Source organism: Lissotriton vulgaris, chromosome 11 (assembly GCF_964263255.1).
Source record: "Lissotriton vulgaris chromosome 11, aLisVul1.2, whole genome shotgun sequence".
Classification (NCBI taxonomy): domain Eukaryota; kingdom Metazoa; phylum Chordata; class Amphibia; order Caudata; family Salamandridae; genus Lissotriton; species Lissotriton vulgaris.
The window spans coordinates 469,359,466-469,385,665 of NC_141699.1; the positions used below are offsets into that span (position 1 = coordinate 469,359,466).

The window sequence follows — 26,200 nt, forward strand, 5'->3', positions numbered from 1 at the left end:
TGCCTCTTTAGTCATATGAACACAGCATAAAACAACCAATTGAAGAGCTGCTGCACAGGCCAAGGGGCCTGCATGCAATAACCATGTCGCAGTGTAGGAGTCCCTGCCACTTTCGTGCCCAGCTTATACATCGTGTCTACCGTAATCTCCAAGTGTCGCATCTGAAAAACCCACAAAACAATCCCATCCCCTCGACCCCCCCCCACTTCCCCCACCCACTGAAGCACCCCAATCATGCCAGTATCTCGCGCCCACCCCCTTCCCCCAACAATCTTTCAACAAAATCAAAAGGAACACTTCCCCAATAAACCAGCGATGCCGAAGCACCATAGGGGAATTCCCTGTAGGGGTCATCCAAAGGTGGTTACACAATGCCCCCCGCCACCAGGTCAGATCCCAGCAAGCGCCAGTACCCTGACAGGAAGCTAGGGGGGCCCGGTGAGCTAATCTCCGTGCCCCTCCTGTCCTGACAATCGGTCAACATACTCAATCCTTAATTTAACTGTCACCCCTCAATGCAATACGTAGTCCAATGAATCCACGCCATTACCAGTGTCCATGTGGGGCAGGGCGTTGTGTGGGTTTCACTCGCCTTCATCTCTGTCAGGGGATTCCCGTTGATCTTCAGCAGCCCCAGCAGCCCTATTTGTTTTCTTGTGGTGTTTAAGAAACTCATCTACCTGTTGCGGTTTCGTAAAGAACTATTGTGTTCGAGGCATGTGGGCTGCTGAATTCATAAATGTGCATAGATCGCCGCCTAGTGTTGGGTCCGGATGATTGCACATTGTTGTCCTGGAAGAGTCTTCGAAGTCTCATGGAATAGGTGGCTCCTCCCTTGGACTACAGTGCACATGGGCATCCTCTCCATGCTCAGATTGTTTTTTTCCGCCATTGGGTTCGGATGCAATTCCAAGCACTCCAAGTTCGGAAAACTTTTCAAAAGGCCAAAAGGCCTTAGGTCTCGTCGGTATTGTTTGAGATCGGTACCGATAACTTTCTTTAACTTTAATTGTACTTCGGTCGTTGAATCGGGCCGCTAGGCCTTCTCGACGCCACGTGATCCGACGGTCGATGGAACGAAGTCCGTTCAAGTACTGCCCGCAGTGCAACTCGAAGTTCCCGCACACCGATAAACATCCAGTGTGCAACAAATGTTTGTCTCCAGATCACAATGAAGACAGCTGCCTAGCTTGTGCCCAGTTCCGATCCAAAAAGACTATTCGGAATCGACGGGCGCAAAGGCAAGAAATGCAGAGGTCGGCACCGGAGCCCGATAATATCTTCGACGATGAAGAAGAACTGCTTGATGCCCAAGACTCGGATCAAGAGGAAGAACAATTCTCCGAGCATGACTCCGACTATTACATCGACGACGAAGAAATCGTTGAGGTCGAAGAATACAGCCAAGATATCGTAGCTGTCGAAGACAACTCAGATGGCGACGAGGGGCGAACCGTGAGTACACCGCCCCATATAGACACTACACAATTATCAGAGACTCAGGTTGAGGCATCACCAGCAGGCCTAAGCCAAGACCAATATACTGGTTCTACAGCCCGCCATATCGCCCGGCTAAGAACATACAAAAAGAGCCTTCTGAGACACGTTTTCCAAGGCCAAGCCCATCGAAACCGAAACTTATTGACACAACAGTCTTCGGACCGAACTTCGTCGAACCAAAGGTGTTAAAGCCAAAGGGCGCCGACCCGAGGGCTACCGCTACATCAACACCTTCGAAAACAAAGGCCAGCGAATCGACCTCGAAGCCAAAGGCCGTCGAATCGACATCGAAACCAAAGGCCGTCGAATCGACATCGAAACCAAAGGCCGTCGAATCGACATCGAAACCAAAGGCCGTCGAATTGATCTCAAAAGTACACCACACCAAATGGGTCGATCTAAAGACTACCGATCCAAAAAGGGGCGTTGAGCCAAAACAAACTCCAGACGCAACTCTAAAACCTAAACAGGTTACCAAACACACAAAAGTGCTCGGTCCAAAAACAGTGGTAAAGCCAGTAAAAGACGTCGGCCCCACAACACCTGTCGGCAAACCTCAAAAACCAATACAGGCACCGAAAGGGGTCAAACCAAAAAAGGGTATCGAACCGAAAAAGGACAAACCCAAAACTACGGCGCCAAAACAGAAAATTGTGGAACAGGAGATCATCCATCCAGACCCATCCACAGAGGATCAGTCAAAACAATACATTGACCCAAATACTGGGAAGGTGACTGTTTATACAAGGAAAAAAAGACCAGTGTCAAGTGAAGCCTCGTCAAAAATTCCCCTGAAAAAGAAAAGAGACTGTGCTACCTCTCCTATTCTTTTCCAACCTATCTCTCCAGCTATGCCTGCTACTCCATACACGCCATACTCTCCTGCACGCTCTGACTAAAACCTAGATGAGGATCAGGATGCAGAGGGCGTTTTTGGAGATGTACAAAACCCATATGCAGACCCTAATACACAACCATGAGGGGATGGAGGGGAGCCAGACAATGAAGGGGCTCTACCCATTACAGACCCTACTGTATACCCAGCTAAGCCATCACCCACAGAAGACACAGTGGCTTTTAACTCCTTAATAGACAGAGCTTCAACCTACCATAATGTAGACATGCATTCTGATGCTATAGAAGAGGACTTTCCATTTGACACACTGGCTACATCAGAAAGAAGTGTCAAAACACTCCCCATGTTAAAGGGTGTCCTAAAGCACGCAAGTGAGATTTTCAAAGACACCGCCAGGGCACGTGTCATCAACCCTAGAATAGAAAAAAAGTATAGGGCCGCACCAGTAGACCCTACATACATCAAAGTACAACTGCCTTTAGATTCATTGGTGGTATCTAACGCGCGAAAGCGTGCAAATTCACAAACAACTGGCGAAGCTCCTCCTCCAGACAAGGAGTCAAAGATCTTAGAGGCATCAGGCAGAAGAGTAGCAGCTCAAGCAGCAAACTCATGGAGAATAGCCAATGCACAGGCCTTGCTAGCCAGGTATGACAGGGCACACTATGACACTCTAGAAGGACTTCTCCAACATTTACCCGAGCCTTACAAAGAGCAGGCAGATGAACTTCTACAGGAGGAAAAGCTCATCACCAATGCCTCCATTAAGTGTGCTCTAGACGCAGCAGATACAGCTGCCAGATCCATTAACACAAGCGTGCTGCTTAGAAGGCATGCATGGCTGCGCATTTCTGGATTCAAAAACGAAGTACAGGCCACAATTCTTAACTTCCCTATAAATCCAGACTTTTTATTTGGTCCAGCAGTTGACTCAATTCTGGACAAAATGAAAAAGGACAACGAAACAGCTAAGTCCATGGGAGCCCTTCAGTCACAGCAACACAGAGGCTCCTTTCGTCGCTCCAGTTACAGAGGGATGGCGCGAGGTAACACATCGCAGCAATCCTCCGCTTATAAAACTAACACGCAATCCACATACAATAAGATCACTAACAGAGGTGGATACAGAGGTAATAACACAAAGGGCAGAGGTCGTGGAGGCAATGCCAATAGATCCTCCACTAACACCAAACAGTGACTTCTTACCACTACCCCCAGACCATATAACACCGGTCGGGGGAAGACTACAACAATTCCTGCCAGTCTGGTTAACATCAGACAAGTGGGTAAGGCATATTATCCAACATGGCTATTGCCTAGAACTCACGTCAACACCACCCAACATACCACCCATGCACCGTCCAATGTCGCAGGAACACATAACATTACTGCAGCAAGAGGTCATCAATATGCTACAAAAGGGGGCCATAGAACCAGTCCCACTACAACATCAAGGAACAGGAGTATATTCACTATACTTCCTCATTCCAAAGAAGGACGGTTTGCTAAGACCAATATTAGATCTCAGGCTCAACATGTACATTCTGTCAGAGCATTTTCATATGCTCACTCTACAACAAGTCTTACCGCTTCTTCAACAGGGAGACTTCCTAGCAACTCTAGACCTCAAGGACGCATACTTTCATATACCAATACACCCTGCTCACAGAAAGTATCTAATGTTTACAATTCAAGGTCAGCACTACCAGTTCAAAGTCCTACCATTGGGTGTAACAACAGCTCCACGGGTATTCACCAAATGCCTGGCAACAGTGGCGGCACATCTCAGAAGACAACACGTTCATGTCTACCCCTATCTGGACAATTGGCTAATACACGCGCTATCAGCCCAGCAATGTGCCAGCCACATGTCAAAAACCATTCATCTCCTGCACAGCCTGAGATTTTCGCTAAACTACCCAAAATCCCATCTGCAACCCTCACACGTACAACGGTACCTGGGAGCAACAATAAATACACTAGCAGCAAAGGCATACTCCAACGCAGCACGAATAAACGGAATGCAAACCTTAATCCAAAGGTTCAGACCCCAACACTCATTGCCAGCCTGAGTGTTTATGCAACTCATAGGCATGATGGCCTCATGCATATTCATAGTCCCCCATGCCAGGTTGCACATGCGTCCGCTTCAAGAGTGTCTCGCAAGACAGTGGAACCAGGCTCAAGGGCAATTAAAAGACCTAGTGTTGGTGACCAGTCGAGCATACAACTCTCTGCATTGGTGGAATCCACAAAACCTTTGCAAAGGACGACTGTTCCAAGAGCCTGTCCCACAAATAGTGATGACAGCGGACGCATCCCTGCAAGGCTGGGGAGCTCATGTCCTGCATTACACAGTTAAGGGACTATGGACTATGCAACAGAAAAAAATGCACATCAACCTTCTGGAGTTGATGGCAATCTTTCTAGCACTCAAAGCATTAAAAAAACACTTATGCAACAAGACCGTGTTGATCCGGACGGACAACATGATGGTGATGTATTATATCCAGAAACAAGGAGGGACACACTCCCCACAGCTGTCGCATCTAGCTCAAAAGCGGTACAAAAGGGGGTGGTGATGGACTGAGCATTTGACTCAATCAAACAGTCGCACCCAGTCAAAAGATCTGGGTTTAATCCATCACCGTTCTTTAGCCCACTCTGCCACCCCAGTTCAGACATGGCTATATGCAAATCAGTCTGACCCTGTGCCTCATGGGAACAGTCCAGCCCGAACTGCCAAGCCATGTCTTCCCTGGACCGGAAACAAGCTTTCATGGACCGGTTTCTGGCATTCCAGCCGTCTACAGCCCAGCTTGCTTGAATCCAGTGGCAAAGTGAGCAAGGGACTCACGTCTGAGCATACCCTGCCACACTTTGTGAGAAGGTGGCCTGATATGCAGTGCTCACTATTCTAGTGAGCACTATGTATCAGTCCAGCAACCCTTATTGATGATTGGTTGTAAGTCAACCTTATAGACCAGCTATCCTAGTAGCGTGGATACGAGCAGTCTAAGGCTAAAGACTCGAGAGGGCGTGTTAAGCCAGCTGTTATACCACATATACCCCTTGAACACCAAGTGAAAGGACACCACACAAGTGTTATGAAAATAAACAGTTATTTATTAAAGATCACAACAGCCCTGTACTCTTTATGAGGACAGGGTACTAAGCACAAACCAAAACTCTTACAAAAATACTTAAGTTAGCACAGTATATACAAATGCCCGAGGGGCACGGAAAACCATATACTCTGAAAGTGGAATGCGAAATTACTAGCAGGTAAGTACAGTACTAATAGCTTTTGGAATCGCTAGGACTTGACTAGGGAATCGTTAGATTACTTCTAGGAGGCCTAGGGGACTCGGGTGCAGTGTGTGCACTCTCACGCGAGATGCGGACAAAAGTCTATGGTAGCTAGAAATTGAAAAGTTAGTGTTCTCGGGCGAACCCGACCTGGTAGGGAGAAAACGACAGTGGATCCTGACCCTTAGATAGTGAGGCTATGCTGGGGCACCGAAATGCCGAAGTTACCTAGCCCAGGGGCTGCAGCTGCATAGGTCTGAAAAGACGTCGGGAATCCTCGTAGACGGACCAGGAGCCGGAAGAAAAGATGCTGGCCGGTGACCAGTGAAGAAAGTTCAGTTGGATCCAAGCCTGGATCTTGAAGATAGATGACACCTGAAAGCAGAGGGGACCAAGTTCGAGACTACTAGCCAGTAGTCAGTGGGCACCAGGAGGGCACCGGATGGTAGCCACCTCGACAAGGTGAGTAGGTGACGCTGTGCTCGAAGATCTCACGGACCAGGAGGCGTTGTCGGCGACCAGGATGGAGGATCGAGCTGTCCCACGAAGATAGAAGCTGTCGGCGTCGCTGGACCCAGGATTGGGCAACAAAGCCTTGGCAAATTCAAGCCCACGCGGTGGACCTAAAATGGCGTCTGGAGTGGACCAGGAGGGTCCGGGGGGCCTCTCTTGAAGAAGGAAGCAAGGGTCAGCCTGGAGCAACCAGACCAGCAGCAGAGATGTCGTCGGGCGTCGTTCAGAAGGCCACAAGCCAGCCGGCTAGTAGCCAAACAACGCGGTGCACAGCAAACAGCAGAAGGGCCCCACGCAGATCGTGGAGATGCAGGGAGGCTGACCTTGGGTGCTGGAGCTGCGCAGGGTCGGGGCTTCTCGGACCCCAAAGCACTCACCAGTGGAGGACACGGTGGGCTTGCAGTAAAGATGTCGTGCAGTCTTGGCGATCGTCGGTCCCTCGAGGTCTCGTCGCACTCACGGTTCTCAGCTTTGCTGTAGAGGTGAGTAGAGGTCAGAGGTGCCAGGGAAGCCGGGTCTCGTCGAGCTGGGTCGTCGGATTCGTGAAGAAGGACTTGCAGCAGACCGCAGTGGTTCTTTAGGATGGTGCCCGCTTGATGCAGGGTGACTACTCCTTAGCCACAAGGGAGAATCTTGATGAAGAAATCGTGAAGTCCTTTCGAAGAAAGTCGTGTCTTGATTCCAAAGATGATCTAATTTGTACAGGGGGTCCGCTCCTATCTTTATACTAAAAAAGGGGGCTGACCCGGTGACTAGGTCCTGCCTATGGGTGGGACCAGGAGGGGGGTGGTCACACCCCTCTGCCATGCCGGACTTTCCCCAGGCCAGGGGCTGGTGTGCCCCTGGAACTGGTTCTGACCGGCCTATGCGTAGTGAGCACCGGGGTGCCACTCAGCAGTCACCTTCCTGAAAAGCCCTGCCTAGCCAGGATACACAAAACCATGTCTGGGACGGTGCTAGCACCGCCCCTGACAGGAAACCCTTTGTCCAGGCTCCCCTTGCTGGGAGGACTCCCAGCTGCAGGGGGTCAGACTCGTGTCTGTGGTGGCAGCATCCATTTTGTGGAGCTGAGGCTTTGCTTAACTTTAACCGGGGTTCACAGTTACATACATGTCGTGTCCCTCTAGAAGGGTGGAATGCTAACCCCGTCGCCAGAATTGGCGAGGGGTTAGTATTCCAATTCGTATGACACCTTACTCGACATGTTTTGATAAAGCAATACCAAAGTTAGCATTTAACCGCGAGGATTATAATGCACTTAAGAGTATATGGTATGCGATATCATGGAACAGCTATTAGGACTTGATTCCGCAAGCTGCAGACAGGCTCAGCTCATGCCAGAGCACCATCTCACACGATTCCAAGCACTCTGCCTTCAGGATTGTCAAGGCCTGCCATAGGAGTGACTGATAGGAATCTGTGTGTCCATTTTAGGGTTAGGTATAGGTATACTACACCTACAGCAAAGGGTGATTACACGACTTTGCCCCAGCTGTCATGCAGCCAGTTGTGTCAAATTTAAGAGGCCAGCCAGGGGTGGCATAATACATGCTGCAGCCCCTGGCAGCCCTGGGTACACCCATGCCCTGAGTTACAGGGTCTGATAGGGTGGCCCAGTACCAATTGAAAATGCACCTAGGGTACATGGAATCGATTTTACAGAGAGAGCAGTAGGCCTGGGGTCCTTATTGGCAGGGTCCCAGGTCGACTATGTCCAAAACCAGCTAAAACACAGGGCAAAAAGTTGGGGGCAACCATAGTCAGGATGTACCTTCCTACACACTTATGGCAGCCAAAAGCGGTACAAAAGGGGTTGGTGATGGACGGAGCATCTGAATCAATCAAACACTCACACCCAGTCAAAAGATCTGGGTTTAATCCATCACAGTTCTTTAACCCACTCTGCCACCCCAGTTCAGACATGGCTATATACAAATCAGTTTGACCCTGTGCCTCATGGGAACAGTCCAGCCCGAACTGCCAAGCCATGTCTTCCCTGGACCGGAAACAAGCTTCCGAGGCCGGTTTCTGGCATTCCAGCCGTCTTCAGCCCGGCTTGCTTGAATCCAGTGGTGTTGAGAGCATGGGACTCGCGTCTGAGCTTACCCATTCCATTTGGGGTGACAAATGCAAAAATCACAGTTGATGGACAGAATGCAGAACAATGTCATACATTTACCCCAGTACAGAGATCTGGGCCTAAATCCATCGTTTTTTTGCACTCCACACCACCCCAGTTCAAACATGGCCATATGCAAATCAGTCTGACCCTGTGCCTCATGGGAACAGTCCAGCCCGAACTGCCAAGCCATGCTTTCCCTGGACCGGAAACAAGCTTCCGAGGACCGGTTTCTGGCATTCCAGCCGGTACATAGTGGTCATTGTTGCCAATATTATTAACTAACGTATTTTTTTTACCATAGTGGTAGTACACATACCTAATTTTTGAAACCCAAACTTACGAAGGACAAAAGAGTTTAGATAAACCAAGTAACAGATTTTTTGGTGTCTTATTATCATCATTCTTTTAAATTTAGTATTTTGTAATTGTGCACTTCTTTCTTCTTTTTTCTTTTTAGGTTTCGCCTGGGGCCGGAGCTCCTAGCTCCGCCCAGGAGAAATCTTATGTCCCTACAGTGTGGGGCTTAGTCCCGCCTCTGCTTCCATTGGCTAGCTCCATAAATGGAGGCTAGCCATTGGAACAGAGATCTGTCCGTCATGGCCGGACCAGATTCGTGGGCGTTCCTGCAATTTTTTCCCTCTCCACCCTTTTCGCATCGTCATCACGGCCGTGGGCGGGGTTTGTTTTTTCCGACGTCGAGGTTTAATTTGGTCATTCAGTGGCCGACCGCCGCCCGGGGAAGTCCAGGTGAGTGCCTTTCCGTTCCCTCCCCCCTCCCGCTGTCCGTGTGCCTGCCCGCCCCCCTCCCGCTGTCCATGTAGCCGCCAGCCCCCCTCCCGCTGTCCGTGTAGCCGCCCGCCCCCCGCCCGCCCCCCTCCCGCTGTCCGTGTGCCCGCCCACCCCCCCTCCCGCTGTCCGTGTAAAGCGCTCTGACATCTATATACAATGTGTATAGAGGGTTTGGCATGCTGGGAATGAACGCTGGAGGGCAGGCTGAGCTCCTTGTCTTACCACCAGGGCTAACACATCACACTCCCAGTGCGTGCTCACGTGGAAACGGTTCTTACAGGAGTCGAAGGTCTAATGTACCAGTGGCAAACAGGACAGCAGCTCCGCGGTTTATGGGCCTGCTACGTGACTGGTTTTTCCCTTTGTTGAAAGTGCCTTGGAAGTTGGCTGCTGTCTCACGCCTTCTTTCACCCATCCTGGGCTTTGCCTGCTCTGCCGACATCTGTTCGCTCCCGTCTCCGCCAAGTGCATCCCGTCATCAAGCCTTGGAGGTGTCCAGACGAAGACTAATCGCATTCTGGCCAGAAAGATGTTTTTGTGGGTTGGCGCGCTCCTGGCCCGCCTCTGAGCCCTCAGTTGTGTGCACTCCAAGTCATATTCACTTATTTTTTTTTCGGGTTTTCTGTAGCGCGAGCATAGCCTGATGGGCGTCAGCGCGCTTAACAGATGGAGACATCTTTATACAATATACAGAGGAAATGAATACAGGAAGACGGGTTAGTTCAAGGGATGGGGTTCTAAGAGCTATATAAAATGCTTTAGGTCAACCCCCCTGGAAAGGTAAAGATGACACGAACTGCATATGTTTGTCCCATGGAATGGACTTGACCTCAGCCAAAGAGATCTGGGCTGGATTCTGGGCCTAGAGTGGTAAATAGTAAAGACCCCACTTGTACTTCTGGGTCCCCTGGGGTGCACTTGAGTTGCAGCCAAAGACACGAACTGGACTCTTGTGTCCATGGAATGGACTTCAAAGGCAGCCAAAGGAAACCTGGACTGAGTTCTGCGCCTGTCGTATCAGCTCTGTGGCTGGCACCTTTGGTGAGCAGAGTTAACAGGACCAGAAAACATGGCACTTACAAGTTACTGTAGTCCAGCACTAGTGTTTTATTTTTCAAAAATGAAACTCAGTTTAAAATGCGCAGGTCAGGAAACCGTCAAGCCTGTTGGCTTTGCCGCTGCTTGTTTGCCAAGCAACACATGGCAGCGAGCACAAACAAAAGTATGCTTCTGTAAATAAAGTAACTCTGTATTCTGTAGCACCTTTTTTTTCAGAAGCTTTTGTCACTTGGCACTTCTTAGTGCTACCTGGCCACTTAGCAGTTAATAATACATGTGGTGGCCATTCTGGTACAGTAAAAAATAATTAATAGGCATTCCAAGATGGCCACCATTCTATAATCAGTTGGTGCTGGCATAAAAGCACTAGGGAGCGAATTCTGACACAAGCATCTTGTTGGACAGGCCTCGTGGCCGGCCGTCCCCTCCCCGCATGGCGGGTCGCGGACCCCTGTTCCTCCTGTTCCCCCGGACAAGAACCACCCGTGTAACCCGCCGGGGCAATCCACCAGCCCTTCCCCGACGGAACATTGGCTTCTGAACCCCACCGTAGCGGCTGGCCCGGGTCCCTTCCAGAACCCCGGTCTCCGGCCCAGCCGCCATTTTGGACACTACATGACCAGGCCTCGTGGCCTCGGGTCGACCTCGACCTCGGCCTCGGGCCCAGCCAGGCCCCGACATCGAGGCACCACCATCCACCCAGGGGGTGAAGAGACCACTTGGCAGGTCAATGGGAGAAGGAGTGTCAACGGCTCCCATCCGCCAGGTGTCGATCGCCCCCAGCCTCCCTGGGCGCTGGCTCCACCCCCCTGCTGGGTGTCTGGACTCCCTCATCCCGGACCTCCCGACCTCCAAGTGCGAGGGTCCGGACATCAAAGGGCGCCAGACCTATAACTGGGGTAGCTCCAGAGCAGGAAGGCAGTTGTATCCTGGAGTCGAGAGACACCGAGACGAACTCATCCTTGGAGGCCTGCTGGCGCTGCCGCGGCTCCTTCTCGTGAATCATCTTCCCGGCCTGCTGGCGCTGCCGCGGCCCTCCTCGTCGTGAACCATCTTCGAAGCCTGCTGGCGCTGCCGCGGCCCTCATCATCGTGAACCATCTTCGAAGCCTGCTGGCGCTGCCGCAGCCCTCCTCGTCGTGAACCATCAGCGAAGCCTGCTGGCGCTGCCGCGGCCCTCCTCGTCGTGAACCATCATCGAAGCCTGCTGGCGCTGCCGCGGCCCTCATCATCGTGAATCATCTTCGAAGCCTGCTGGCGCTGCCGCGGCCCTCATCATCGTGAACCATCTGCGAAGCCTGCTGGCGCTGCCGCGGCCCATCCTTGCGAACCCTCAAGCTCGAGGATTGTGAGCTCCATCTCTTGCTACTTCGGTACCGGACCGGTACTCAGACTGTCCCTCTACCCCTTTTCCCCAAAGAGACTAGAATTGACAGGATCGTCGTATCCTGGTCCTGCTGTATCACTTATCACCTTGCCTCAAGATCTATATAAAAGTGTGCAGAACTCATCTCTGTGTGGTGTCTATCTGTGGGGGGGAAGTTACTTGTCTGTACGATTACTGGAGAGGGCCCTCACCGGAGGCCTCTCCCCCTGTACTCGGCCGACCCTCCGGGTCTCCGTCTAACATTGGTGGCCAGCGGCACGATCCGAGCCGATGCATAATCGTACAGAGAGTAACTCACCCCACGACACACAGCCACCATGACGACAAAGGAGAGTGGAACAACTGAAAAATTTCAGATGGAAAAGCTGGAAGAATACAGCCACAAAGAACTAAAGCAATTCTGCATAGAGCTGGGAATTGCTACCACGGGACTGAGCACGAAAGATGACCTCAAGCACGCCTTAGAGTCTTGGGTGGAGACGGAAACATCCCCACCCCAAAATCAAAGCCTCGAGACCACCGAAACGAGTACCACCCCTGCAGACGAAAGAAGATCGGGCCTCTCGGCCGAAGAAGCCCGAGAACGGGAGAAAAGCCGGCTCCACGAGTTGGAGCTGGCTCGACTCCGCTTAGATGGAGAACTCAAATTGGCAGAGCAAAAAATAACACTCGAACACTTACGGCTCAGGGAAGAACGAGAAGAGAAAAAGAGCCAGAGGGAGCTGGAAGAGAAAAGACTAGCCTACGAGCATGAGCGTAGCTTAAAGGAGCTCGAAATTCGACGGCAGAACAAAGACCTCGGCGTCCCCGGGCACCAGAGCCCCTCTACCCCTGCGGACCCCAAGGTCCACATCCCCAAGGATGTCGTCAGGGAATACTACCGGAACGATGATATCCAGCAGTGGTTTAAAGCCTACGAGGTAGCTATGACCTCCCACCGGATCCCGCGGAGCGACTGGGGAGCCGAGTTATGGGGGAGATTCGTCAACGAAGGGCGAGACGCCCTGCTGCAACTCCCCGACCACCAGATGACATCCTAGGACCACATGAAGGCCGCCCTCCTCACTCGCTATGGGCTCACGCCCGAGAAGTACCGGCAGAGATTTCGAGACTGCAAACGAATCCCTGGTACAACCTGGGTAGAGTACGTGAACTTTTTTAGCCGAGCCTTCGAGGGGTGGATCAAGGGCAGCCAGGTCACCACCTACGAGCAATTATTTGACCTTATTGTATGGGAGCACCTCTCCAATAATTGCTTCGTCGAACTTAGACAGCACCTCCTTCATAGTAAGTTAACCGAACCTCAGAAACTCGCCATCGAAGCAGACCGATGGGAGAGCACCCGAGTCCCTCGGAGCTGGCCCAGCAAACAGAACAGAGCCTCCCAAGGGCCCCACCGCCCCCGGAGGGGAGGAGGAGGCCAGGGTCGGGGCAGGGACACAGTCACGGTGCCCCCCACTAGCAACCCCCCGGCCGGAAGAGGAAGCCCTCTAATGCGACCAGGGTTCCGCCCCAACGTTACCTGCCACAAGTGCCAGCGACCGGCCACTACGCCAATGATCCGAACTGCCCGAAAAATCAGGGCCCCACGAACCGTCAGTTCACCGCCGCCGCCCTGGGAGAAGAGCCGGGCCAGGAAGGCGACGAAGAGTACGAACAATACCAGCCCCAGTGGGAACCAGCAGCCATGTCCCTGGTCTGTCTAGGGGAGAGGGGCATGGTCCCGCGGGCACCCATCCCGCCAACACGCAGAAATACAGCCAGTGGGTCACCATCAATGGACGCCGGGCTGAAGCCCTCCGTGACACAGGGGCCAGTGTGACCGCAGTCCGCTGCCATCTGGTGACCCCTGACCAGATCCTGCCCAATGTACTCTGCCCGGTGCGGTCGGCCGACAACTCCGAAAGTCTGTGTCAGATGGCCCGCATCCCCTTTGAGTGGGGAGGGGTGTCCGGCATGCTACAAGTGACTGTCCGCGTTGATGCCCCGGTGGACTGCCTTCTGGGGAACGACCTCGAGAGCTCCCCCTGGTCAGCCGTCGAGCGGAGGGAGCACCTGGGGATGCTTGGTCTCCCTGAATGGGTCTGTGTAACGACCCGATCCATGGCCGCCCGCGCCATCCCATCCACTGAAGAACCCGAGTGGCCCGAACCTCCACCGCCGGTCGTCACCGAAGAAACCACCACTGAGCCTGGTCCTCCGGGGTCCGGCGACGAAGCCCCTGATCAACTACAAGACCTCCCGGAGCTGGCCCAGTGGCGCCACGAAGGTGGCCCCACGCAGGAGCAGTTCCGCCAGGAACAAAGAGCGTGTCCCTCCCTCGAGGGACTCCGACAACAAGCCATAGCACAGAACGCAGGGGATACCTCGGGGGCCCACTGGATCTACTGGGACAACGAGCTGCTCTACAGTGAGCAAAAGATTGCCGAGCTGGGAGCCAGCCGGGTGTTGGTGGTCCCCCTCCAATTCAGAGACTTCCTATTGAACTTGGCACACGATGTCCCTCTTGCCGGGCACCTGGGGCAGGACAAGACGTACAGCCGCCTGGTGACCCACTTCTACTGGCCGAAGATGCGGAACGACGTAGCCAACCACTGCCGGGCTGCCCCACCTGCCAGGCTAGCGGGAAGAGCGGCCGAAAACTGAAAGTTCCCCTGCAACCTTTTCCCATCGTCACCACCCCCTTTGAGCGGGTAGGAATAGACATTGTGGGGCCCCTGGAGCCCCGGACAGCACAGGGACACCGGTTCATCCTTGTCCTGGTGGACCATGCTACCCGCTACCCCGAGGCCATTCCTCTCCGGTGACAGCACCTGTGGTGGGCCGAGCCCTGATGGGGATCTTCTCGCGGGTGGGCTTTCCCCGAGAAGTCGTCAGTGACAGGGGCACGAACTTTATCTCCAAGTACATGAAGTCCCTCTGGCAACAGTGCGGGGTCACCTACAAATTCACGACCCCCTATCACCCGCAAGGGAACGGACTGGTAGAACGATTCAACCGCACGCTCAAGGGGATGATCATGGGCCTGGAAGAACCCCTACGTCGCCAATGGGACGTGCTACTCCTGTGCCTCCTATTCGCTTACAGAGAAGTTCCCCAGAAATCCCTGGGCTTCAGTCCGTTCGAACTAATGTATGGACACCCCGTCCGGGGCCCCCTCAGCCTGGTCAAAGAAGGGTGGGAGGTGGCCCCTCAGAAGACTCCCCCGTATGTATACAAGTACCTCTTGACCCTCCGTAACCAGACCCGGCGGTTCAGGGAGCTTGCCAAGGCCAACCTCGAAGCCAGCCAGGAAGACATGAAGCGCTGGTACGATCAGCATGCTTCATCCATCGAGTTCGAGCCGGGACAACAGGTCTGGGTGATGTCCCTGGTTGAACTTTGCGCCCTCCAGGACAAATGGATGGAGCCCTTCAAAGTGGTGGAGCGCAAGGGCCCAGTCACCTACCTGATAGACATGGAGTCACCCCGAAACCCCCTACGTGTCCTCCACGCCAACAGACTCAAGCCCCACTTTGTGCGATCTGAGCTTAGCCTCCTGATGGCTACCGACAGTGGGGCTGAGGAAGACTCCGAGCCCCTCCCCGATCTTCTGAAAACGCTCGAAGGACGGCTCCGTGGAGGGAGTCCATCTCTCCGATGCCCTGTCTCCAGCGCAACGTCGAGACTGCCAAGAACTACTACACCAATTTTCCGACCTGTTTTCCCTCATTCCGGGGGTCACCCCCTGGTGCCTCCACGACGTTGACACCGGGGATAGCCCCCCTATCCGACACAGGGCGTACAGGGTGCCTGATCGAGTACGCGCCTGCATCCAGTCGGAAGTCTCCAAAATGCTAGCTCTGGGAGTGATCGAGCCGTCCGACAGCCCCTGGGCCAGCCCGGTCGTGCTGGTCCCCAAGGCCGCCGCCCCGGGCGTCGCCCCCGAGCTCAGGTTCTGTGTAGACTATCGGGGCCTGAACGCCGTCACAAGGACCGACGCTCATCCCATCCCCCGGGCAGATGAGCTGATTGACCGCATGGGGGCCTCCCGCTACCAGAGCATCTTTGACTTGACAGCGGGCTATTGGCAGATCGGCCTCACCCCAGGGGCCCAGGAGCGATCCGCCTTCTCCACCCCGGATGGCCACTACCACTTCAAGGTGATGCCATCGGAATGAAAAACGCCCCCGCCACCTTCCAGAGACTAGTGAACAAGGTGCTGGCGGGGCACAAGGAATTCAGCGCCGCCTATCTGGACGATATTGCGGTGTACAGCCACCACTGGGCAGAACACCTCCACCACCTCCGGGAGGTCCTGAACGCCCTCCGGCAGGCCGGGCTCACCATCAAGGCCAGCAAGTGCCAGATCGGCCAAGGGTCCGTGACCTACCTGGGACACCAGGTGGGAAGTGGCCTGGTGGCCCCCCTCCAGCTCAATATTGCCGCCATCCAGGCCTGGGAGCCCCCGGTCACCCAGACAGAGGTCCGAGCCTTCCTGGGGCTCACTGGGTACTACCGGCGCTTCGTAAAAGACTATGGCAGCATTGTGGGGCCCCTCACAGAACTCACGTCCAAAAAGAACCCCAAGCAAGTCAACTGGACTCCTGAGTGTCGGGCGGCCTTTGAGAACTTGAAGTCCGCCATGTGTACTGCCCCCGTGCTCCAGGCCCCCGAATACAGCCGGGAATTCATTGTACAGACAGACGCCTCAGATCATGGCGTGGGGGCCGTCCTCTCCCAACTCAACCCCGAGGGGGTCGATCAGCCAGTGGCCTTCATCAGCCGACGCCTGCTGGCCCGAGAACAGCGCTGGAGCACTATAGAGCGAGAGGCCTTCGCAGTGGTGTGGGCCCTGAAGAAGCTCCGGCCCTATCTCTTCGGCACCCACTTCCGGGTACAAACAGATCACCGACCCTTGCAGTGGCTGATGCAGATGCGGGGGGAGAACCCGAAGCTGTTGCGTTGGTCCATCTCCCTGCAGGGGATGGATTTCACTGTGGAGCATCACCCCGGCCAAGACCACGCCAACGCAGACGGCCTGTCCCGCTTCTTCCGCCTCGGCGAGGAGAGTACCCAAGAGGATGGGTGACTCTCCCTGCCTTCAGCTGGGGGGGACGCATGTTGGACAGGCCTCGTGGCCGGCCGGCCCCTCCCCGCATGGCGGGTCGTGGACCCCTGTTCCTCCTGTTCCCCCGGACAAGAACCACCTGTGCAACCCGCCGGGGCAATCCACCAGCCCTTCCCCGACGGAACATTGGTTTCTGAACCCCACCGTAGCGGCTGGCCCTGGTCCCTTCCAGAACCCCGGTCTCCGGCCCAGCCGCCTTTTTGGACACTACATGACCAGGCCTCGTGGCCTTGGGTCGACCTCGGCCTCGGGCCCAGCCAGGCCCCGACATCGAGGCACCACCATCCACCCAGGGGGTGAAGAGACCACTTGGCAGGTCAATGGGAGAAGGAGTGTCAACGGCTCCCATCCGCCAGGTGGCGATGGCCCCCAGCCTCCCTGGGCGCTGGCTCCACCCCCCTGCTGGGTGTCTGGACTCCCTCATCCCGGACCTCCCGACCTCCAAGTGCGAGGGTCCGGACATCAAAGGGCGCCAGACCTATAACTGGGGTAGCTCCAGAGCAGGAAGGCAGTTGTATCCTGGAGTCGAGAGACACCGAGACGAACTCATCCTTGGAGGCCTGCTGGCGCTGCCGCAGCTCCTTCTCGTGAATCATCTTCCCGGCCTGCTGGGGCTGCCGCGGCCCTCCTCGTCGTGAACCATCTTCGAAGCCTGCTGGCGCTGCCGCGGCCCTCATCATCGTGAACCATCTTCGAAGCCTGCTGGCGCTGCCGCGGCCCTCCTCGTCGTGAACCATCATCGAAGCCTGCTGGCGCTGCCGCGGCCCTCCTCGTCGTGAACCATCATCGAAGCCTGCTGGCGCTGCCGCGGCCCTCATCATCGTGAACCATCTGCGAAGCCTGCTGGCGCTGCCGCGGCCCATCCTTGCGAACCCTCAAGCCCGAGGATTGTGAGCTCCATCTCTTGTTACTTCGGTACCGGACCGGTACTCAGACTGTCCCGCTACCCCTTTTCCCCAAAGAGACTAGAATTGACAGGATCGTCGTATCCTGGTCCTGCTGTATCGCTTATCACCTTGCCTCAAGATCTATATAAAAGTGTGCAGAACTCATCTCTGTGTGGTGTCTATCTGTGGGGGGGAAATTACTTGTCTGTACGATTACCGGACAGGGCCCTCACCGGAGGCCTCTCCCCCTGTACTCGGCCGACCCTCCGGGTCTCCGTCTAAGATTCTACACGAAATAATGCAACCTTTGTTTCCTGTCACATTCATTTTTCAGAAGCTTTTCTCAGCGCACTAGAGCACGACGCTAGTCGGATCTGTGTGTGATTGTAGTGTGGGACAGTGGGAGGCAAGGAGTTTGCACACATACACCTGGGACTGACGCCACGACCCGAAGGTGGCTGCACCCTGGAGGTTTTTTGATGAGTATGTCTGGGAGTATGTGCTAGGGAGTGCAGAGTGCTAGGGAGTGCATAGTGCTAGGGAGTGCTAGGGAGTGCAGAGTGACTGCAGAGTGCTAGGGACTGCAGAGTGACTGCAGAGTGCTAGGGAGTATAGAGTGCTAGGGAGTGCAGAGTGCTATGGAGTGCTAGGGAGTGCAGAGTGCTAGAGATATATGTGTAGCTCAAAATGTGTATGTGTATGTGGCTCTAGGATGGTGTGTGTGTAGCTCTAGGGTGGTGTGTATGTGGCACTGGGGGGAGGTGTGTGTAGCTCTGGGAGGGGTGTGTGGCTCTGGGGGAGTGTGTTTAGCTCTAAGTGTATGTGTGACTAGGGAGTGCATAGTGACTAGTGCTAGGGAGTGTAGAGTAACTAGGGAGTGCTATAGAGTTCTAGAGACTGCAAAGATTACGCTAATAACAATGTAAGCGACAATGCCATTTATTTATCTGTTTTCAAAACCAACACAAAAATAAAAATTTGGTCATTAACAATGCCAATAGCTCAAACTTTTCCAAGGCGAAACCATTGCATTGAAAATGTTAGTTTCTTCTTATACAGGAGAAAAGACCTTCTATTGTGCAAAAAATCTGTTACTTGGTTTATCTAAACTCTTTTGTCCTTCGTAACCTTTGGGTCTTCACTTTCAGATGAGATTTACTCTTTATTACTGATTTTTTTCTGCTCTGCACTTAACGCCTTTTATGATATTAAACTTTATGGTATTTTCTGGTCAAATGGAAGTCAAACAGTACAAACTACAATAATCTGTTTCAAAAATTAGGTATGTGTACTACCACTATGGTAAAAAAATACTTTAGTTAATAATATTGGCAACAATGAACACTATGTACCTATAAATGTGATGTATGAGGCTGAGATGTAAACTATTATATTAGGAATCTATCCCTTTGTGATTATTGACGCACCTTGATTAGGCACTTTGCCATAAAAAGTTACGATAAAAACTTTCTCACTATGAGGAATATACTTGTATGTTTATATTAAGGCATAGAAGTGTTTGCCCATCTCAGCTGAGTAAAGTTTGTTGAGGATCTGTTGATAAAAAAACGTATCCCAAACGATTGAAAACAAATTCAGAATGTTGAAACTATAAGATGTACAAAATGTATTGCGGCATCTTTTTGCACCGTATTATGATTAACAGAATACGGGCTGATTGTACTAGTTATCGTATAAATGCGTATGTCTATTATGTAAAATAGACGACCAAATTCACACTGGTATTGGTTATAAACAAAGAGGTATTACAGACATAGCATGACAAATATATTTATGTTCAATGCTTATGAATTTGCCAATATAATGTATGTCTATACACTAGTTAGACCTATGTAGGCTACACTCCAATACTACTCTGAGTGCAAGTGCTTCTTTGAGAAGAATTGGTGGTAATTAAATTTACCATGGGACCTGCCCGGTTTCACTCGCCACTCATCTATGGGACACGGACCTCGGCAACAGGATCGAGTGTGATATAGATATAGATATATATATATATATATATCTGTGATTTTTAGGTGGTCTGCTTTCTAAATCCTAATTCTACAGGAAAGTGCACACACTGTAGCATATTTGGCCTGCAAGATTTAACAGCCTTTTGTTTAGAAAACTTCAGTTACTTTAACTCATGGTCAGCATAACAGAACTAATCAGTATAGCAATCCGCCAGTGTACTGTTAAGACACCAGTAGGCAAGCCCCCGACCTGGGACTTGACTTGTGTCCCATCCCCTTTGGGTTTCCATGGAACTGGCTTGCTAGACTGACTTTGTTGTTAAGTTAATCCGTGGTTGTGAGTTTACTGCGCTTTCACCACTTTCTGGCTCTTTCTTTTAGTACTCGGTCTTATTACTTACGTTCAGACAGCAATCGTAACAGCCATACTTGTGTGGTCCACATTCTTCCACATGGATAGTTGACTCTTTGCATAGTTTTTATCAGAGCACCTATTCCCAGCAATGGGGTAGCTAACATTACAGAACATAGATGTCTTTGGCAGATACTTTAGCCCATTGTAATATGATGATGTGAAAAATAGGGGATGGGGGAGAAACATACTTTCATTTTGCTTTTATTGCAATTTAAATAATCTTCAAACTGCTCATCTTTTTATAAAACATTAATCGGGTGTTGTCATTGTTGCTGACTGCTTCAAATGACATTTTTGTTCCCCTGAGGAAGCAGTGATGTTTTATACAGTTAATCGTGAGCCTGTCATGTTTTTCTTTTTCAGAATTGTGACCTGTCTGGCTGTGACCTGCAAGAAGCCAATCTAAGGGGTTCGAACGTAAAAGGAGCTATATTTGAGGAGATGTTGACACCTTTGCACATGTCACAGAGTGTTCGATAATGTTGCTATTGTCAGCAAAAAAAATTAACAAATGCCTATTTTTTTATTTCTGCACTCTCACTATATGCAGCTCATTCAAACCTGTATTTTAAAAGACACACAAATACCAGAGAATAGTTAGTTCTGGAAGATTTCCACGAAGTTCTTTGACCGGAGGAGGTTTGGTACACAGAGCCAAGAGAGCTTTATCCATGTGGCTAAGCCACTGGCATTTATAGTCTTTAGATAATACCCTATTTCCCCCACTTGACACACAGTGTAATCTTTAGCAGTATTACTTTATACTCTATGCTTTAGGTACTCTGCTTCGATGTGGGAGCTCTTAGAAGTGGGGTCTTGAAGGCTCTCTACTAGTGCTATTAAATTATTTTGGCTAATTGCCATGTATATGTACAATGCGTTGCTCCTAGGGACACCGTCAGGAAGAGAGCTTTCAAATAAAAAAGCAGTGGATTCTATTTATAATGCACTGTAGGGATTTTGCATAGAGACTGCAACTCCAATCTCTGTTCAAATAGTGTTCAAAGATTGCCTTTGAGGCATAGCTTGCTAAGAACTCTTTCCGGAGAGCCTCTGATGGAAAGAACGGAGTAATTCAGAGGTAACCAGATCAGATCTGTGGCCATGTGGAAACACTACACAGTTAAGCTACAACTTTTAGACTACCTATTCCCTTTGACTGACAGCACCTTACTGAGAGACTCTTTGAAATCTGCCATTATATTTCTTATAAAGGTGCACAACCGAGTTGTGCTTTTAATCTTCTTTGTTCCAACAGCCTCTTCTTTCCATAATCCTGAAACCGCTTTTCTCACCTTTTGCTTTTTGCAGCTATTTTTATTTTCATTTAATTTCATACCATTTGTACACGTGATATCACAAATTATTTTTATGCTTCCGTTTAGTGCACCTGAGGTACAACGAGCCTTGTGTTACTCAGGGGCATCCTAAAACATAAATTCTCTGTTTGTAAAACCACGAGGCCTCCATACACGGAAAGATCGATTTGTTCGCTTGAGTTGCTAGATCAAAGCTAAATCTGTGTCACGAGATGGCACTAAGTGGAATGTCTCTCTTGTCATCCTTATAAACAGAATCCACTGTAAACAATAACTCAGCATCTAAGCATTTTATTTATTGCCTTTGTGCTCTGACCTGAAAGGGTGTTTTTCCTCTTTGTGCCTTTTTTATGATGTGAGGGAGAAGAATGAGGATACACTTTTCAAGAAGAGTAATAATTGTGACTTTCGATTATTGTGTGCTCCTTTTATGGAACTTCTGGTAAGAACCAGTCACTTTACTCACTGCAGTACCACTATGCGTGTAGTATAGAAATTGCACTATGAAACTTAACTTAACTCTTCCAGCTCTCTGTGAATCCTAACCCCAAGGTTCAAGCTTGTGGTAAAGCACATCATCACTTGAATTCCCACATTAGTTACTTGCACTTTGTGATTTTGGGAAGTTCATTATTCGTGTGCCTTAGTTTCTCCACTGCAAATGCAAATCTTTGGAGCTTTGGGTACTGTTTATTATAACAGTTTTAAAAAGTTGCACATTGTTGTTAAAATACATATGTTTTTCCCAATCACACATATCCTTTCTTTGGAACTAATGAGGGCTGGTCACAATCTTTGTAGTTTTTATTACATTCAGACCAAAAACAGTGGGACCGGTCCCCATTAAAACTGAGTTAGAGAGACTCTCATACAGCACTATCTTTTTTGAAAGTTTGTTCAGTGCTTATGAGATATTGAGAGTTTTAAGTGTTTGAGTGTAGCTATAAGTAGATACAAAATGTGTTACCTGTACCACAAGCTTATCACTTTTAGCAAGGTCTCTGGTGACTTGATAAAGCACGAGTACTTTCCTAATGCACCCCAACATTCGTATTACAGGAAGAAAAAACAAGGTTAGCAATTATATATTTTTTATTTTACATGAAGTGATGTATTGCGCTTTTACACTTTTCTTAATGTTTGTATATCTGTACGTCATTGAATTGAAGTCATCCAATTGAATTATAGGTGTTGTGAGGATTGCTGAATTAAAAATGAAACAATATATCAGTGTCAATCCTCACGAGGGACATGTTAAAATATGAACTATCTCACAGTACCTGACCACCATAGATTGCGTGCAATTGTAAGTCAGAAGTGGTGAGGTAAACTTTTTTTTCCTCTGGATTACATTGCAAGCGGTTTTTCTACTGTCCTAATTTTTTTTATTCTAAAATTATCATAGATCTAAGGTATATGGGATTAGTAGACTTTTATAGAAGATGCATTCCGCATATTCTCTAGCCATCTAGAAATTAAGATTGAGAAGTTAATTTGTATGTCCCATAGTTTAAAATTGTTACAGTTGACACTGAGCCTTTTTGTATAGGGACTCCCCTCTAATATCAACCAGTGCTTCATGCATTAGAGCTATCTTTCCACTGCTTAGTTAATAGAGTGAGAGAAGAGCTGCAGATCAGCTTTGTGGTGAGAAGAAACACTTCAAGATTGACTATGCAAGTAAACCATAGTATTATTGAATTGCTCAGTAAACAGCTACTTAAAATACTCCCTTTCACATTTTGTAAACAGACTGATCACACGTTCACATGGAGAGACTCCCACCGTTTTTGCTAAACCCTGTTTGCCGCAGTGTTGTGACGACTGATGATAAATGGTGCATGTCTTGTCAAAACCTTCATCTTAATACTCAAAAGTTGCACAGGCCAGAGTGTTTTATTCCCTCTAACAAGACAGTCGGATAGATCTTGGACCTTGGAATACATTGAAATAATTGAGTCTGTTATGTATATATTCAAGAAATCGAATAGGGTGCTGAAAACCTTGAGGGAGCGAAGTGTCAATAGATTCTCAAAGAAGGGAAAGGTACTGCAGGTAGAAAGCCCAGTAAGTTGTTACCCTTGCAAAAAACCACCACCGCTAAGCATGATGGCTCTTCAAGAATCCCAGAGAGTGAACCCAAGGAGCAAATGTATAACAGCTGTAAGGAGACGAGCCCTGAATTTCAGAAGAAAATGTTGGCACAAGACCTGAAAAAAAGACTTTCGACTTGCAAAATTTAGGGCACATATCTTTAATATGAACAACAGAACTACTTTTTAATACGTAAAGGATTCAATGTCTTTGAGCTCCAATAAATTTAGCATCAAAGATGTCGAAAGACCTACCTGTTTGGATGCAAATCAACACCAAAACAACTAACTTTGCTGAAGTGTTACCAAGTTTTGAAAACTTTATAGAGTGACAGCAAAACTTAATTTAAAAATACTAGTATTAAGTATAGCTAAGGCACTAAACTACAACTTGCAAAAAGAATCCTGATCAGTTCTGCAACCAAGGAAGAGACGTGTGCAAGAGTTATCAACGACTTGAACATGAGGAAACTACAGACATAAATTGTCTTTTTCTGTGAAGGGAGGATCCGCTTCAACATGCACTTGAGAGTGGCTTGCAAGACTTTACTCCTAGCTTGTGGATGACCGAACAAGTGTTAAAGAGGATAGATGCCAAATTTCACTTTGGGATGGAAGCAGATTTTTCTTTTTTTCAGAAGAAATTGTGAAACCAAGCTCATGCTCCTTGTAACTATCTGTGTATGCTGGCAAATGCGATAAAACAAACTAAAGGGGTTTTGCAAAAACCTGCTACAATTCGGCCAGCCAGCCCCAGAAATGCTTAAATGCATAAGCCTGCACATCAAGACCTTGTGTATGTGCAGCCTACCTAGAGGTTGATTCAGTGAGTATTATCATAACACAGACAAAATCTATGATCCCTAGGCTCAATGGGGAGCATCCTTCAAAAAAAGAAAGCACAAATGCGAACTGTGATTGGTTTCTGTGCCACCACTGTTATGGTACACAGTATGAGAACTCCAGATTTTAGCAAAATGCAACAGAAGTCAATAGGATCAAATGGAGTGCATTATAACCCATCTACCAGAGATGTATTGCAAGAGAACAGAGAATAGTTCAGGAGACAATTAAAAACGTGGTTGTTTTCTCAGGCATACGAATTTATGATCTAACGAGCAGCTGGCTACCTCTCCTTACATAGCGCCAAGAAACTGTATGGGGAACGTGCACTCTATAAATATTTAACATAACAATAGTTCAAGAAGGCCAAGCAATTGTCAGGGAAACCTTGAAGGCATGCCTTGATGAAGCAAAAACATTGGCCAAACAATGCCACTGGTTTCCTACTTGGACTCCAGTCATGCTTGAATGTGTTGGGCATTAGGCATGAACCTCAGGACCACAGTGAAAATTTGACATATGTTGGCATATCACTGTTTGGATAATTGGGGAATGGCGCTTTAGAAACTGTAACTAATGAACCTGATGCAGCAAGGTCTAGGAATATTGTAGTAGTATTTTCATAGTATGCCCACCACATATATAAGTAGATGACATTTGAAAAGAAGTGGTATTTTCAGGCACAGGAATAGCAAAAGACTAATTTTGTCAATACACTGTTGATAATTTTTTGCATTACATTTATATAAATGTTTTCACCAATACATTAGTATACCTAATTGTTATGCCGATATACAATTTAGCCATGGAATTGGTTTTCATAACACTCTTGAGCACGACATACTTGGTATTCTGAACTGATGCAGATGTTGCACCGCACAAGAAACTACCTATGTATCACAGTTTGCTAACCATGAAAAAAGAGCTGGTACATGTGAATTACAAATTGTTGATCTTACCAGCTTTACACCTGATGTGATAAAGTTAAGACGTTTGCTGCTTTCACAAGAATTTATTGTGAAACAAAGCCATGTGAGTGTGCGATTAAGGATGAGCTTTTCACTTAAGGTGAAAATAATTCATTTAATTTAGACTATCTGATTTCCCCAAAACATAGTAAATTCCATGGCATTTGTCCTACTGATCACATTCTGTGGGATACAGGATTGCTGATGCACCGTTACATTTTAAACACTTAGGAAAACAAACTTCCAATCAGTCGAATGTGTGAAACTAGCTGATCCAGCGGCACAACTATGGCTGCAGCTTTTCAGTCCAAAATGAGTAATATCTAATTGGGCTGTAATTCTAAGGTACCATGTGCAACTGAAATCCTTTTCATGCCCACTCTGTTTCTACTATCTTGCCCCCCTGTTAATCTCAGTAGTGGATGTATTTACAACGTTTTGGGACTCACAATTCTGTACTGAGCTGGTGACTGAAAAATCTGGGATGGGAAGATTTATTTGAAGCATCTTTAATGGCTTTGTGCTGTTTAAATATTGCCCTTACATCCTAATTGGGAAAGCACTACACAAGAATACTGTTAAAATAATTCAAATAGCCGATTACCTAGGACTACTGAGTATATATTTAAACTAGGGAAATATACACCATGAAAATCGTGTGTGCAGCATTTGTCTATTGCAGATTGCCTGTTCATTTTGCTTTTTTCTCCAAACATTAAAAAAAGTATCCCCAGAAAAGCAAAGCTCTTACCCAGACATTGCAATAGCACATTTCTGCCACATCTGAGTACCCCTGCACTCTGGTGAATGCACCTAAACTTGTATTCTACAACCATTTTATCAGACTCTGCATGTTTAGTGGCATGTCTTTTTCGAAGGTTATGGAACCATTTGGTAATGGTAGAGAGGATAACTACAAAGTTAAGTCCCTCATGTGCTTTTAAAAAGGTTTAACAGCTGTTGCACATAAGGTCAAATTACTCTTCTCCTTATTGCAAGGTTTCAAGACCTTTTTGCTACAGTACTCAACCAAAGAAGCCAAGCATAGAATCCCA

The 26,200-nt window shown here is 49.3% G+C and overlaps 1 protein-coding gene across 1 annotated transcript in view; it reads left to right on the plus strand.

The window, feature by feature from the left end:
* KCTD9 (potassium channel tetramerization domain containing 9) overlaps positions 1–22,571 on the plus strand; it is a 221,654-nt gene extending 199,083 nt beyond the window's left edge. Inside the window, exon 12 of the mRNA XM_086943531.1 lies at positions 20,286–22,571. Within this exon, the coding sequence (XP_086799657.1) occupies positions 20,286–20,402 (117 nt within the window). The 3' untranslated portion in view covers positions 20,403–22,571. The remainder of the gene's footprint in view (positions 1–20,285) is intronic.
* The last annotated feature ends 3,629 nt before the right edge of the window (positions 22,572–26,200 follow it).